This window comes from Solea solea, chromosome 15 (assembly GCF_958295425.1).
Source record: "Solea solea chromosome 15, fSolSol10.1, whole genome shotgun sequence".
NCBI classification, from domain to species: Eukaryota; Metazoa; Chordata; class Actinopteri; order Pleuronectiformes; family Soleidae; genus Solea; species Solea solea.
Window position 1 is genome coordinate 18,280,271 of NC_081148.1, and position 15,400 is coordinate 18,295,670.

The 15,400-nt window shown below is 42.9% G+C and overlaps 1 protein-coding gene across 1 annotated transcript; it reads left to right on the forward strand.

The window, feature by feature from the left end:
• Window positions 1-57: 57 nt before the first annotated feature.
• Window positions 58-14,521, forward strand: LOC131474343 (uncharacterized). Its single transcript, XM_058652155.1, has 3 exons — window positions 58-262; window positions 1,906-5,949; window positions 6,724-14,521. The coding sequence occupies exons 2-3, from the start codon at window positions 2,078-2,080 to the stop codon at window positions 13,652-13,654; spliced, it is 10,803 nt and encodes a 3,600-aa protein (XP_058508138.1). The 5' UTR covers window positions 58-262; window positions 1,906-2,077; the 3' UTR covers window positions 13,655-14,521.
• Window positions 14,522-15,400: the final 879 nt, after the last annotated feature.

Below are 15,400 nucleotides of genomic sequence, written 5' to 3' on the forward strand. Positions count from 1 at the left end.
TCAGACACTTGACACCGAGGATCCACATGCTAAGTGAAGCCCTCTTTCTGTCCCCCCATGGTGGACACTCTCTCTGGGACAAGTCCTCTATTTCTGTCTGTTCTCCAGCCTGAGTTCTGCTGCCTTCCTCTAGTCAGATGCTCAGAGACCTGTCTGTGGACTATAAAGAGGTTTTTGCTTTGGATTTTTTCAATAAAAAGGAACCTGAGCTGCCAGTGAAGGCCTACAATAAAACTCAGAAAATGGAGTATACATCTGGAAGGTAAGATAAGTTTATTCTACATTCTTTTTAAAAGATAATAAAACTATATGTGGAAATAGTTGACCTTTCATATGTGCAGGCATTTTTCCGATGTGTTTGATTTTATTTAAAGTAAAAATTAAAAATAAATTAATGAAAAGATATGACAAGATTACCTGCAATATTCTCCAAAAAAAAGAAGAAAACTGTGCAGTGTTGATTTCCCTGAATTAGATTTTCTTCCATAGGGTTGCAGACATTAGTAAAATAATATTAAGCATTGTACTTTCTGTGCACTCAAGTGACAGATTCTCATTTGGACCTCATCATCTGAAAATGAGGCCTCTTTGGTGTCAGGTTTTAGTGTTGGAAGTGCGTCACCGAGCAAAAATAAACCTGTCACATGCAAGAATGACCAAAAATCAATGTGTGTGTGTGTGTGTGTTGTGACACAGTAAATTAAATGTCTGACTTTTTATGTACATTGTACCCTCACCAAAGTTGTTTCTGCTTCAGGAGAAAGTTGTGGCACAATGTATTTTAAACCTTCTTTCATGTGCGCGCCAGGTTTTTATTTGAAACAGACGTGGTGTGTGGTGTGTGTAGCTCTTGTGTAGATGCATATGAGATGGATGCCCTCCAGGTCAGAAGATATTAATGAACTACTGGGTATTGCGAGCAAGATGGTGCTGCCTGGCAGCTGCAGTTAATTTAACCAGAACATATCCATGATGTCACCTCACTGCCTCTAAATGTACAAACATTTTTTATTTAACATGCACAGTGCAACAGAGGGAGCATGCGCTAAGACGGCTATAAGAAGTAAGTCATGATCACAAGTGCAGTTTTAAAAGGCCTTCACAAACAATGCACAGGATCTAGCTTACTGACGAACAAGGATAGGTCAGACACACATTTCTCACTCATGGCTTTGGCTGTTTCAGATTTACAGATCAGATTTTATTCACTCACTCACTCATCTTTTACCGCTTTATCCTCCACATGAGGGTCGCGGCGGGTGCTGTGCCAATCTCAGCTGACAGGGTATTTTTATTCATGAAAAATCATTTTAGATAAACAACCACCAAGTGACTAATTAAGACTTGTTGAATTGTAGATTCTACAGATAATAATTTGTATTAACATCTCGTCTAATTCAAACATATCCATGCACACATTGTGGGTGACAGATCAGAATTTTTATCTCAGAAATCTCGCTTCACTTCTATGACATTTTAATCTGCCTAAATCTGCCTAAGTGTCTCTCCACATTGTAGCAATACTTTTAATGTCATGTTATAGCGAAAGTGTGTGTGTGTGTGTGTGTGTGTGAGAGAGAGAGAGGGAGAGTATAGATGCATTCTGCTTTCCCAAAATAACTCACGTGCTGTCGTAGCAACAGTGTGGTTTTATTCACAACATGTCGTTGAAGGTCACAGTGATTGAGGAGAAGGATTTACAGGGCTGTTTTCAGACACACATAGTGAACATTGCTGCTTAATGCAAAAGGGAATAAAAAAAATACTTCTACTACTTTCAAGGCTAGCACCAAAATAAACAAGTTGTGGTTCTCGAATCAGAAAAATGTTGTGTATGTGTGTGTTTTTTTTTTTCTGTAATGTGAGTACAAATCTTCACCAACCCTCCTTTCCTTTTTCCTGCAGGAGAACAACAAATGTCTGGATTTTTTGGGAAAGAGGCCATCTGCAAGGCAAGATGCTTTAGGAGCGACTGACTGAACCAACAGCAGCAGACACAGCACATACTTCTGAGGTCTCTGTTTGCATGTATGACTGAACAACTGAGGACAGATCTCTTTATAAGTGAGCCTGCATCATGACCTCAGTTGAGAAGCGTCGCTCAGGCCGAAAGAGTGGCAGCCATCGAAAGCACAGCGATGGAGGCTACAGCGATACGTCCAGCAGTGGGTCGTTTCTGGACGAGACTGACCGCGAGGTCAGCAACCTGACAGATCGAGCATTCAGGAGTCTCTGCATTGGAGATGAGGCGGTTTACAATGACTCAGACCTCTGTTCATCTTCACCCTGCAGCCAGAGAGACAAACAGTTGGCTTTTGGCCAGAACAGAGAGGACAGAGAAAGGGAGGAACTTAAGAGAGCTGCACATGAGAGCTTCAGGCTCAGGGTGCAGCAGTATGAACAGGACTGGGTCCATGGAGGAATGTCTGGGGCTGAAATCTGCAGGGACCCACATTGGGAGATTCATGGGGAAATGACACAAGGGAGGGTTTCTGCCACATTCCAGCACTCCTTTGTGGAAAGTGCTCAGCAAGAGCAATCTCTGCGGGAAGACCAGCTGTCCTTCCTCAGCAATGGAGCCACTGAACTGAGTTCACAGCAACGCAGAAGCCGCTCTCGAGTTTCCTCCCTCATCAGGACCTTCAACTCTGACAGTCAGAGTGATGGAGCATGGACGGATGGCAAACTCAGAGAGAGGTATAATGGCAACAGCTGGGACAAAACAGCGCTGATGAGTATTCAAAGGGAACTCTCTGAATTCTCTAATTCATACCAGCAAAATTTTACCCAAGATAATTTCCCAACAGCGGACCCATTCTCCTCTCGAAACGCCAACTTGTACTCCGCTCAAGTAGCAGCAGTGGCACATGTGAATTCAGCTCCCTCTTTCACAGGCACTTCCCACAGCATGTTTAACTGCAACTCTAACTTCTTTATACATAGTGAGTTTAGTCCCTTCAGGGTATGGAGGGATCATAACAGGTTTCCTTTTCAACAAGAACAATTCTCTGGGTTTTCGCATCACTCTGAGATTCCTAAATGGTATGAGACACCAATGTACAAGGAGCTTTCACAAGAGGTTCAACCACAGGGTTCGTATAGGTTTAAGGAGAGGGGTATTGGATATTCTAGGAATAACTTGCTGCCAGGTGTTCCTCCCTCTCCTCCACGCTCTTCATCTACAGTGCTACAGAAAGCTTTGGCTGTGGAGAAACGCTGTGAGTCAGAGCTGATGGGTCAATATACCCACAGGAAGCGGATTCAGAGCCTTGGGACGAAAAGGCTCCCAACCCAACGCCCATCCACTGCATCACCCACAAGTGAGATGTCTCGACGTGTGCAGGAAACCATCAGCTCTGTGAAAGCCCTGCAGCAAAAAATCAAAAAGATGACAGAGCAAAACATGGCAACAGGGATGACAGCAAATCAACAAGGAGCACTTTGTAGTGAAGAAGATTTAATTTCTTATGGTCATAATGCAGTAACGTTACCAAATGTTGTCAGGAGCAACACAACCCCCCTCAACATCAGTCAGCTGCTCACACCTTCAGGGCAAACACACCAAGAAGCATCAGTGGTTCAACAATGTGCCGCTTCCCCAGAACCTGTGGAACATCCTCCAGTACGAGCTGAAAGTAGGGGAGCTACCCCTGACATTAGAATGTCCGGCTACAGATCCAGAGCCACAAGCCTACTCTTCAATCTCAAAGACAACAGGAAAAGAGTAAAAAACACCTACAGCCCCACCAAATTTAAAAACGCAGAAATGCTGGAGAAAAACAAACAGCCCTCTGCCCAGCAGCCGAGAGACACTGTCATAGATATCCCTGATTTTCCAGATACGGACATTCAGTTCACGCATGCTGCCTCACATCAATACGTACAGCAGTATCAAAACCCTGGTTTGTCTTTTGCAACACAAAATCCTTGTCCTACATCAGCACATGCAGGCCAGTATTCAGAGTACAGCTTAAGTGATTACCAGACAGCTGAGAAACAAGCCGAGATGGTTTGTCACTCCACGTTCACTGGCTTCACACCTGACAATTACACTGCCACTCAGCTCGCTAATGGACAGAATCCCCATGAAGACTTTCAGTCATTATCGTCCTATCAATATGGTATGACAGATAATGTAGAGTCTCTGAGAGGAGGTGTGTGTGGGCTAAATGCATCGTATACAGCTACAGACACACCAAAACATACGGTCAACAATCAAACTGGTGATTATTTCAGAAGTAATGCAAATGCTGAGCAATATTTCAATGAAACAGTGGAGAGGGAATTCACAAAGGTGGAAAGATATCAGCAGCCCAAAGACAACAAACATGATTACAGTAATGTGTTCTCACAGGAAAGGTGGAGAAATGAACAAGACACAGAAAAGCTCATCTCTCCATGGAAACAAGAGAAAACTGCTTTCATAGAAAGAGACCAACATTCACAAGCGTACCAGAGAGCAGCCATAATTAAGGAGGAACACAATTTATCCAGAGACAAATACAGAGGAAAAAATCCAAATATAAATACAGAAGTTGATAAGTTAGACTTTGAACAGAGTTTTGTGATGGGAACATCTCATAAAAGCACCGGTTCTATCAATCCTAGCGTTTCAAAACAACTACCACAATGTCCTCCTATAATTAGCAATGATGCTGTAGAAAACAAAACCTATTATGGACAACAGCAGCAACCTGGAACAATAAGGGACAAACATGTACTTCAAACGTATTATGGAAACAATGATAAAAAGGAAACAAAAGACAACTCTTTGACACAGAATTATAATAGGCATACTGATCAGGATTATAGAAACCAACATGCCTTCTATTCCAACAAAGATAAAACTATGTTCGTACAGGAAACAGGTCAGAGAAAACAATATTTGCCAGTTCCAGAGGGACATAGAATGCAATGTCTCCAGCAAATTCAAGCCACACCACAGTTTGAACATAATGTGCAGAAAAATCCATTATCTAGTCTTGAAAATGCAGCTGCCACCTCCATGGCAGCACCAGTGAAGGATAAACAGTTTTCCGAGGTCAAGGCTGAACAGGCCACAACAGAACATATGAAAGCACAACACACCCAAGCAGAGCTGGCAAAAGCTCAACACCAGGCTCAAGTGGAGCAACCCAAAGCCGAGTCGGCTAGGTTAATTTTAGCAGGGCAGACTGGCTCAGAGGAAGTCAAAGCAGAACAGGACAGAGCAGAGCCATCAGAATGTGAGAGAGTAAGACTGAGGCAAGCAGAACCTTTTAAAGACAAGCAGAGGAACGAGGAACAGACAGAACAGTCCAAAGAAAAGCATCTAGAACAAGCAAGAAAGGAAGACACTAAGGTGAAGCAAACCAGAGTGCAAAAGGGAATTGAGAAGCCAAGCGATATTACAGAGGAAGCAGGAGGCGCACACATGAAAAATGAGCAGGGTGAGCAGGTCAACGCTGAACAAGCTGAAGTAGATATGCTAAAAGAAGAACACATAAAAACTGAACTAGAAGAGACAGAGCAGGCACGAATACGTACTGTACACTCCAAAAGAGAAAAAATCAATGTGGAGAAAGTTGAAGAAAAACAGTTAAAAGTAGAACAAATTGAAATAGAGCAGAAAAATGCAAAACAAATCAGAACGGAACAGATTAAAGCAGAACAAGTTGAAAAGGAGCAAAGAAAAGACGATAAAGCCAAGCATGAGCAAATAAAAGAGCAAAAGGCTAAAACAGAACAACTGAACATGAGAGAAGCTGAAGTGGAAAGGGTCAAAGTAGATCAAATTAAAATTGAGGATATTCAAGCGAAACCTAAGGAAGATTCAAATCAAGCAGGTCGCCTAAACACAGAGCAACCTACAACACAGTTACGTACAACCAAAGAGGCAAAAACTGAAGCGCAAACCCATGTGGAGGTGGCAAAACCAGAGCTACCAAAAACAGAGGACCTGTATGAAAAGTTAGTGAAACCTGGACCAAATATAAAGGTTATTCAACAGGTCAAAGGTCAGCCAGATAGAGTTGAACAAGTTAAAACCGAATTAGCTAAAGCTAAAGCAGAGTTGGCCAAAATAAAGGACAAAATGAGAGGAGAACAAAAGGGGAAAGTGAGAAATACTATCGTCACAGATGACATCACAAAGAAAGATGATCCTTTAAAGGTTAATGTGAATAAAAATGAGGATTTCAAAAAGAAGGATCAGGTAACACAAATTTATCAAAATAAGAGAGACTCACTTGATTTTAAAAACGATTTTACAAATGCAGTTTCAACAAACGGAAACAAATCAGCAAGAGGTGATGACAATGAAACACCAACTTCATCTCTTGCTGGAGCTGAGACAGTGACTAAGAACAAATCAAATGACAAACAAAGTCCAAAGAGTGGACTTGCTACAGCTAACACAGAAAATAAGGAAGAAGCAATCAGCTCTAAATGCAATGATTTGTCAGAGAGTCACTACGTCTACAGTGAGTCATCCAAAGAATTCAAATTACTCAGTTCTAGTTCTTTGCCCACAAATGTAGATAACAAAGGCAATTGTGACACTGTTACCGATAAAGAAAAGAATGGCACTGTTGAAAAGCTGGAAAAATGTGAAGCTGTGAAACACACAGATATTTCACAGCTAAGAAATTCTGATTCAAGAAAACATGATCCCCTCGAAAGAAAACACAGGTCAACTGACCATAGCGCAGTTTCAAGTAAGGATCTGCATTTTACCCCTCCCAGAGCATTGTCCCAAAAAGAGAGAGCACAGACCAAGCAGGAGATTCTGACTTCCAAGATAAAAGCTCATGCTGAAAAAGAGATTTCAGCAATTAGAGAAAAGGGTTTAAGAGATGGATTGTTATCAAAAAATTCCAGCAAGCAGTTAGCAGGTAGTCAGAGTATCAATATTCGTCAGAGGCCACTGATACAAGAGGTGTCTAAAAAGCATGAAAGCACGGTGTCAAGTAATAATAAACCAAAGCACCAGATTGAGCCTCCAGGAATACAGTTGGAAACAGTCAAGTCTGTGTCTCCTGCCAGCTCTGCTGCAACACCAGTTATGTCTGCAGTAACTACTGGTCAGTTAGTGGACAGCTCACAGAAACAGGTTCCCAAAGAACCAGTGAAAAGTAATGACAATGTGCTAGTATCATCCAGAACCACCAAACAGACAGGAAGCTCTACCACAATCACAAACTTGGCAGAAAATCAAGAGAAAAAGAATCAGTCAGGAGTTAATTCACCATTGAAAAGTAAAGAGCATGCAATCAACGACCACCAAGCAAAACAGGAATCAAATCATGAAGCAAATGCTGGAAAACAGAAAGAAGAAAGACTTAAAGATGACTCTGTCACAAGCAGTGACCATCGCAACGAGAAGAAAAATGATTTATCAGATGCCACAGCTCTGGTCAAAGTCACACCAACAAAAAATCCTGAAATTAAACATGAAGCAGTTCCTGAGGATTCAGCGCCGACACTAAATCTCGTCCTTCAAGATCAGAACACGACCCCCATGGTTGATGACAACTTGCAGATCATGGGAATAATGGTAATTGTACGAGAAAGAAAGCCACTCGAGACAAACGGTGAGAGGGATAACAGTGCCCGAGAATCTATGAATACAAAGAAGAAAGAAGGCAGTTCAGGTCAAGCAAGTAAAGAAAATGAATCTTCAACTGAAGGTAACACAGCAAAGACAAACAACAGAGTTGTACAGGAAATGTGTCCAACAGAGAAGGAAGATCAAACTAAAATGAATCCTCCAGAAATTGTGCCGCAAACTTTAAGCGAAAGAAAGAACAATGAGTCAGAGCGTGTCACTGAGAAAAAAGAAAATCTTCAAGAGAGTTCTTCAATAAATACAACATACCAAAGAGAAACACAACTGCAAAAACCAACGACTGAAAAAAGTGTACCAGCCACAGTCACTGCACCTGCTAAAAATAAAGTGCTGTCTGAAACTCAACCCCTTCCCTCTAAGCAGCGCATGATAGAAAGTAGCATGAATGACCCCTCAAACAAAATGCCAAAAGAGAACTCAGCAAAGAACACAATGAAAGCAGAAGAAGAGATAAATTCACGAAAAACACAAGTAGCACATACCCATGATACATTCATAGCCAAAATGGATAACACCGGAACAGATTTCAAGACGAACTCTGGCAGAACAGATGCTGAGTCTTCGATAAAACATGATGTTCAGCTCTCATCGACAAAAGACGTGATGACTTGCATAAATCCCTCCAAAAGCTGGAACATAGATGGCAAGAGTGCACCCCTATTAGATGAGAAAACACAAGACTCAACCCCTCCACCTCACTCTTTAAATGAAAATCAAAACAGATGTGTAACTCCAAAACTACAGTACAAAGAAACCTTCACAGAGAAAAAGAATCAAGTGGATGATGTGCATATAGACAGCATTGCCATCAGAGTTGTGCCATCAGTAACTAAGGAGGACAAGCAGGACATAGCAGGAAAACCCTGTGTCACAGTTGTTCCTTCTAATGTGGTCAAAGCTACTGAGCTTCATGAAGTTGCCCCACCAAGGCATGAAGAAAGAGCGAACACTTCAAACAATGATGACAGAATCAAAGACCTCGCTCCTGCAAATAGTGACAGACAGGTGGAAGACAAATTGGGAGTACAGCATGTGTTGGCTAGTGTGAGAAAACTGTCTGATTCTTTAAAAAACAGCAACACAAATGGAACGCAAACTGGAAATGGAAAGCCTGAAACAGTAAAGGAGAGGGAGAACCTGGTCGTGGAATCGAAGATCAAAGCCATGGAGGGAGACTACTTTCAAGTGCAAGGAGCAGAAGAAACAAATGACGAACTACACAATAGTGCAAACGGTGGAGAAACATTAGATGGTGTTTCAAAGGGAGGGGGACTTCCAGGGCCACTACCAAATAAGACTCCTGTCAGCAACAAACCGTACAAAGAATTACAATATGAAGCCTTTGTGTTGGATCCCATTATAAAGAAAACACTGGAATCAAGTCAAATAAAAGGTCAAGATGAAAACATGGAAAAGAAAAACTTTGCAACTGAGGACAAGCTAGCTTCAAAACAGACTGACACACCCACAGAGAGACAGAACAGTAGTGAAAAGATGAAAAACGGAAAACAACAGACTGTGAGCCAATCTAGTTTATCAGCCAGGGAAAGCCAGAGCTCAAGAAGTTCAGACCAAACAAGGGATAACGCAATCAGTGAGAAACCTGGAGTTAAACCAAAACTGAAATCATCCACAATACCTGAAATATCTGCAATTGCAGACTATGCTAGATTAAAAGTAATTGTTTCAGAAGAGCAAGAAAGCACAATCCAGGAATTCCCACCGAAAAAGGAAGGATTCTTTCCACTCATACAGAGTCGCCATTGCAGACGTCCAGTGTTCACTCTTGACCAGAAAGAATACCCCGTGAAAGAGAAGAAAATGCCAAATAAACCAGAGATGAGTGCCAAGGTGAACAAAGAGCCAAAAGCGTTAGTATTTCCCATCACAGAAAAGGAACACCAAAGAACTGGGATGTTCAAACTGGGAGATAAAGAAAAGCAAGAGAAACCAGAAACCCAAGGTATATCAGATGCTGGAGCAAAACATACTCAATGTCTCAAAGAAAGAATGAAGTCACCAACAACTCTTTGCAAGAACCAGGGACGTGAAGAGCAAGTGGCTAGAACTGATGCTCAGAGACAAGTAGATCAAAGTAATCCTCTGTCAGACAATCCTGACCTGCAAATGATATTCTCATCTGCTGCAGTCAACAGGCCAAGAAATACATCTGCAACACAACATCTAATGTCACCTGTGAACTTTAATGCATGTGAAAAACATGAACAGCACAAAGATGACAGCAGAACTCCAAGGAAAGCTGAGCCACTTGATGACAAATGGATTAAGAGAAGAGAGGAGAGAGAAGAAAAGCCAAGTCAAGAAGGGCTTGCAACTCAGCATGACGAAACCACAGCAAAACAGTCAGAGAAAGAAGAAGCATCGCTAATAGAAAAAGAGAAAAGGGCAGAAGAAATCTTGAAAAAACGCATCATAGAGGAGAGCAGAGCTTCTCAAGCCGAAGAGGAGAGAAGATCAGCTCAGAGAGAAGAGGAGAGGAGAGCAAAAGAGAGGGAAGCCATCGCTCTTAGGATCAAGGAGAGGCGGGAAAAACAGAGAGATTCCGATAAAAGAGCAGAGGAAGACAGAAAACCAAAACAAATGAAAGAAAACAGAGCTGCTCCAAAAGAAGAAGAGATGAGCGCAAAGCTAAGAGAAGGAGAAAGAAAGGTGAAAGAAACTGAGAGAACAAAAACTGAGGAAGAGAGAAGAGCAAAACTGAGAAGAGAGGAAGAGCAGTTAAAAGAAAAAGAGAAGAAGAGGTTGAAACAGCAAGAGGAGAGAGCTGTTCAAGAGGAGCAGCTGAGGAGAGCTGCACTTGAGAAACAAAAGTTAGCTGTTCAAGAGGAGCAGCAGAGAAGAGCTGCACTTGAGAAACAAAAGTTAGCTGTTCAAGAGGAGCAGCAGAGAAGATCTGCTGAAGAGGAACGACAGAGGAGAGCTGCACAAGAGGAACAGCAGAGGAGAGCTGCACAAGAGGAACAGCAGAGGAGAGCTGCACAAGAGGAAAAGCAGAAGAGAGCTGCACAAGAGGAAAAACAGAAGAGAGCTGCACGAGAGGAACAGCAGCAGAGAGCTGCACAAGAAGACCAGAGGAGGAGGGCTGCACAAGAGGAGCAACAGAGGAGGGCTGCACAAGAGGAACAGCAGAGAAGAGCTGCACAAGAGGAACAGCAACAGAGAGCTGCACAAGAGGAACAGCAGAGAAAAGCGGGGCTTGAGAGACAACAGAGCACTGCACAGGAGCAGCAGAGACGAGCTTTACAAGAAGAACATCAAAGAAGGGTGGAGCTTGAGAAACAAAAAATGGCAGCACATGAGGAGCAGCAGAGAATAGCGGCACAAGAGGAACAGCAGAGGAGAGCTGCACAAGAGGAACAGCAGAGGGGTGTCACGCATGAGGAGCAGCAGAGGAGAGCTGCAAGAGAGGAACAGCGGAGGAGGGATGCACAAGAGGAACAGCAGAGGAGAGCTGCACAAGAGGAACAGCAGAAGAGAGCTGAACATGAGCAGCAGAGAAGAGCCACACAAGAGGAGCAGCAGAGGGGTGTCACGCATGAGGAGCAGCAGAGGAGAACTGCAAGAGAGGAACAGCAGAGGAGGAATGCACAAGAGGAACAGCAGAGGAGAGCTGCACAAGAGGAACAGCAGAAGAGAGCTGAACATGAGCAGCAGAGAAGAGCCACACAAGAGGAGCAGCAGAGGGGTGTCACGCATGAGGAGCAGCAGAGGAGAGCTGCAAGAGAGGAACAGCAGAGGAGCGATGCACAACAGGAACTACAAATTATAGCTGCACAAGAACAGCAGAGACGAGCCACACTAGCAGTGCAGCGAAAGAAAGATGCCCTCATTGAAGAACGAAAACAAATCGAGCAGACTGAGGACAAAATACTTGCTGAAATTTTGGAAGAAAGGAAAAGAGCTCAGGGAGGGGGGGACAGGAAAGCTGTTGAAAAAGAGAAAACAGCTGCAAAGCAAAATGTAGATAAACAAGCCAAAGAGGAGAGAACTGTTCAACTTGAGGACATCAACGCTGAGGGAGAAAGTAAAGTAGCGCGAGAATGGCTAACTCAAAGAGAAGATGAGATCAAAGCCACAGTGAGTGAGGAAGATGAAAAATGTGCTACTCAGAGAAAAACAGAGAGAGCTACTCAGATGGAAGAGCAGAGAAAAGCCGCACAGATGATGGATGCTCTCCAGTATTATGCCATCAACTCAACAGAATCAGAAAGAAAAACCAAAGAAAGACAAGTATGCTCCCCATTTCCTTCCCAACAGAAACACAACCCACCAGAATGTGACTCAACGGAGGACTCAGGAACATACACAAGGCATTATAGGCCACATGGCTCTGCATCTCCAGCTCCCCGATCCAACACCTCTTCGCCTGCTCTGGGAGCTAAGCCTTCAATGTTTAGGGTGAAGGATAACACCATCAGAGGTTCCTCTTTCACCAAGCCGGTCAAACCACGCTTCCATAAGAACTTTGGAGATGATTTCCGTGTGGGTTCACCCATAGAAAGGGTGGCAGAAAGAGGAGAGGAAGAGCAGGAGATAATAAGACATGGCGCTGACACAAGATCAAACAGACTTGCTGTTATCAAAGAATTCTCAACTTCTCAGCCAGCGTCTTCATCACAGGATTATTCAGCTCATCAACCCCAGCACAGGCCTTACTCTAGGAGGAGCATTGCCTTGGATGAAGATGATTCTCGCTCTATCATCAGCAACATGTCGGAAGGTGTAGAGAGTTTTGCCACCAGTGCAACAGATCTGGCAGATGTACGGAGCCTCTATGACTACGACAGGCCGGAATCAGCCTGTAGTTACAGCAGTGACATGTCCCGATCAATGGGAAAGCCGCCAACTGTTCCTCCAAAGAGTGACAAAGCTATGCAGAGAGCCAAAAGGTTGACGACTCGGAGGATTAACAAAGAGTTGTGCAAAACAAAAGAAGATAAGCATGCTGGAGGTGAGAAACCTCCTCAAGAAGTGTGCAGAGTTCCTCCCTCCTCCTCAAATGAGGTACATTACTCCAACCGTCACGCTGTTGCTTCCCCTCACTTTTCCTCACCTATCTCCCTTGCTCATGCTCCAGTCAATATGCCCACCTCCCACACAGAGCACCCATCATCTCATCACCCTGTCCAAGCTTCCCCTAATGCAGCTGGTGCTAGCTCCCTCCCAATTGCCTCACCCCACGTCACTGCTTCTGTTACCCTCCCTGTTGCCTCATCTAATCCTACTAGCCCTGCCTCTCACAATGCTGTTTTGAAAACAGTACCTCATGTTTCCTCTTCTCCCACTCTCCATCATGCCACCCATCCAGCTCCAGTGACACAGTACCACGTAGAGTCAAGCTATCCCCAGTCTTATCCATTTACACAGCGCAAAGTGCTGCAAGACCTCGGATCGGGTCAATATTTTGTGGTGGATGTGCCTGTTCAAGTGAAAACAAAGACTTTTTTTGATCCGGAGACAGGAAAGTATGTTCAGCTGAATGTGCGCGAGTCCGGCCAGAGCACCTCCCGACCCCAGCCTCAGCAAACGTACCAACAGCCTCAACTTCAACCCCAAATGCGAGTCAAGTCACAACATCCCAACTCCCAAGCCTCTCCGGCTGGCAAGCCCATAATGATGTATCAAGGCTATCACGGGTATCCTCAAGGTTACCAACCTACAGCTATCAACTCTGTGCCCCCCAATGGGTCATCAACCCCTTTGTCACTTCACCAGAACCAACAGCCTGTCAGGGAGAACCACAGCTACGGCTATCCGACCTCTGAAGTGCAAGAGAACTCTGAAGGGCATCGCTACAGCCCAGAGAAGACACCATACATGGACACGGTTAATGATACCGAGAAAACATATAACACACTTTACAACACACATGGCTCATATGAGGCGTTCCCAGAGTGTGACACAAACAGCCAGCTTGCAGGAAGCTCAGTTTGTGAAAATGATAACTCAGCCCACACACGGTATCAGCCCCGTGATATAATAACTATGGGTGAACTGGAAGACTTCATGGAGGTGTCTGACTGGTGAAAACACAAATTTATATTTATTTGTATAAATGTAAAGCTTACAAAAAAAGCTAAATATAGTATTTGATTTAAAAAACAAAAAAAACAAAAGTGCATTGTGAATGGATCATGTAATGCAGTATTAAGCATTTGTTTGTAAGAGACTTGAATGAGTCAATAGTCTCTGAATGTTTTCTGTTAAATTGCTGCTTTTTGCTTCATTTTGGAGAATGATTGTTTAGCTATTTATTGTGTTAAGTTCACCATTCCATTTAGCGTATGAATGTATGAAACTCAGATATGTTTCTTGTGAGTAGAGTGTGATCATTACTGCGCTGCCTCCTAAACCTAGTGTTGCAGTGCCAGAACGTCAACAGTGTTTAGTAGCTTGGAGAAATCTTGTTCTCCATTAACACTGGCAGGCTTGAATAAGTGAATTATCTTTTTTTTTTCTCTTGTTTAAGAAATCATGATTTTGTCATTTTGTGATGCATGAGTGAGGTATTTTAAATCCACATCTACTGTATTTCAGACCTGCTGATGGTGTATCTCATAGTTTATGCATTTAACCTCTGTGTCAAAGTGAAAACATGGCGATATGATTGTTGCAGTTTTTAAAGGTTAATCTTATGCAGTGGTCCATTTTTAAAAGTTGTCTCTGTGTTGCTGTGAAGCAGAGGTGTTTGGTTTTTTTCGACATGGACTTCAAACCGATAAAACCACAAGTCATTCAGTTAAATAATCTGCCATCATAATGACAATCTTTTAAAAAAAAAAAACTCATTGTAAAGGTTATGAATAAAAACAAAACACAAATATGATAGATTGTTGCTGCAGGTTGATTTTATTTTACTACTCAACGGCCTATAATAAAAATAACTGCCGCTAGCATCCTGCTCTGTCTCTTGAAATGTTCCCTGGCTCTGAATGACTCAAATATAAAGTCTTTTTACTGACTACATAACACAATTACAAAGTGTTGTTCAGGGAGCTCTACAGTGTGTCTTGAGAGAGTTCAGAAACACAAAAAGAGATAACATTTGTTTGAGTATGATCCAATGATAGAAATAATAGAAGGTGAAGATGTCTCATCTTTGATTTCCCTTGATCCACAAACTCAGATTAAATGTTTGATGAAAATGCCTGCATATACTCCTCAGTTATAAAGTAACCTGCATTATTGTTGTCCCCCTGAGAAGCAGTAACTTGCTTTCACCACTGCAGGGCAGAGGAGAGTAATTTCTCCTCCACAGCAAAGACTTGAACTTAAGACTAATGAAAAGGAAAACTTGAGGGAAACCCCAAGTAAAGAAGGACACAAATAAGAAGACATATTCCAAATTGTCCCTACTTGATAAGATAAAGATTTAATTATAATACAATGAGACACTTTACAACCCAAAAAATATTTTTTTCTCTTGGTTAGAAATGACTGAAACACATCATCAACCTAGCGGGTAGATTTTCCACTGAACCCGTCCATGAAGACGGTCATTTATGGGCCATATGTATGAAGGGTTAAATCTGTTGTGTAATTCCATTTGGCTTTGGCAGAGCTCAAAGCACCAGCAGAAGCCCTGCCTCAGCAGTTTAGGCTGCCCAATAAAGCAGCAGGCTTCGTACCACTGGGACAGTCTGACAACCACAGCCAGAGACAAATCCATGCCACTCTGTCCAGCAGACAGGGAGAGGTCCCAGCACACACACACACACATCCACATAAATGCATTAACACATGCATGTAAGCCCAAAAACAGCTACATACATG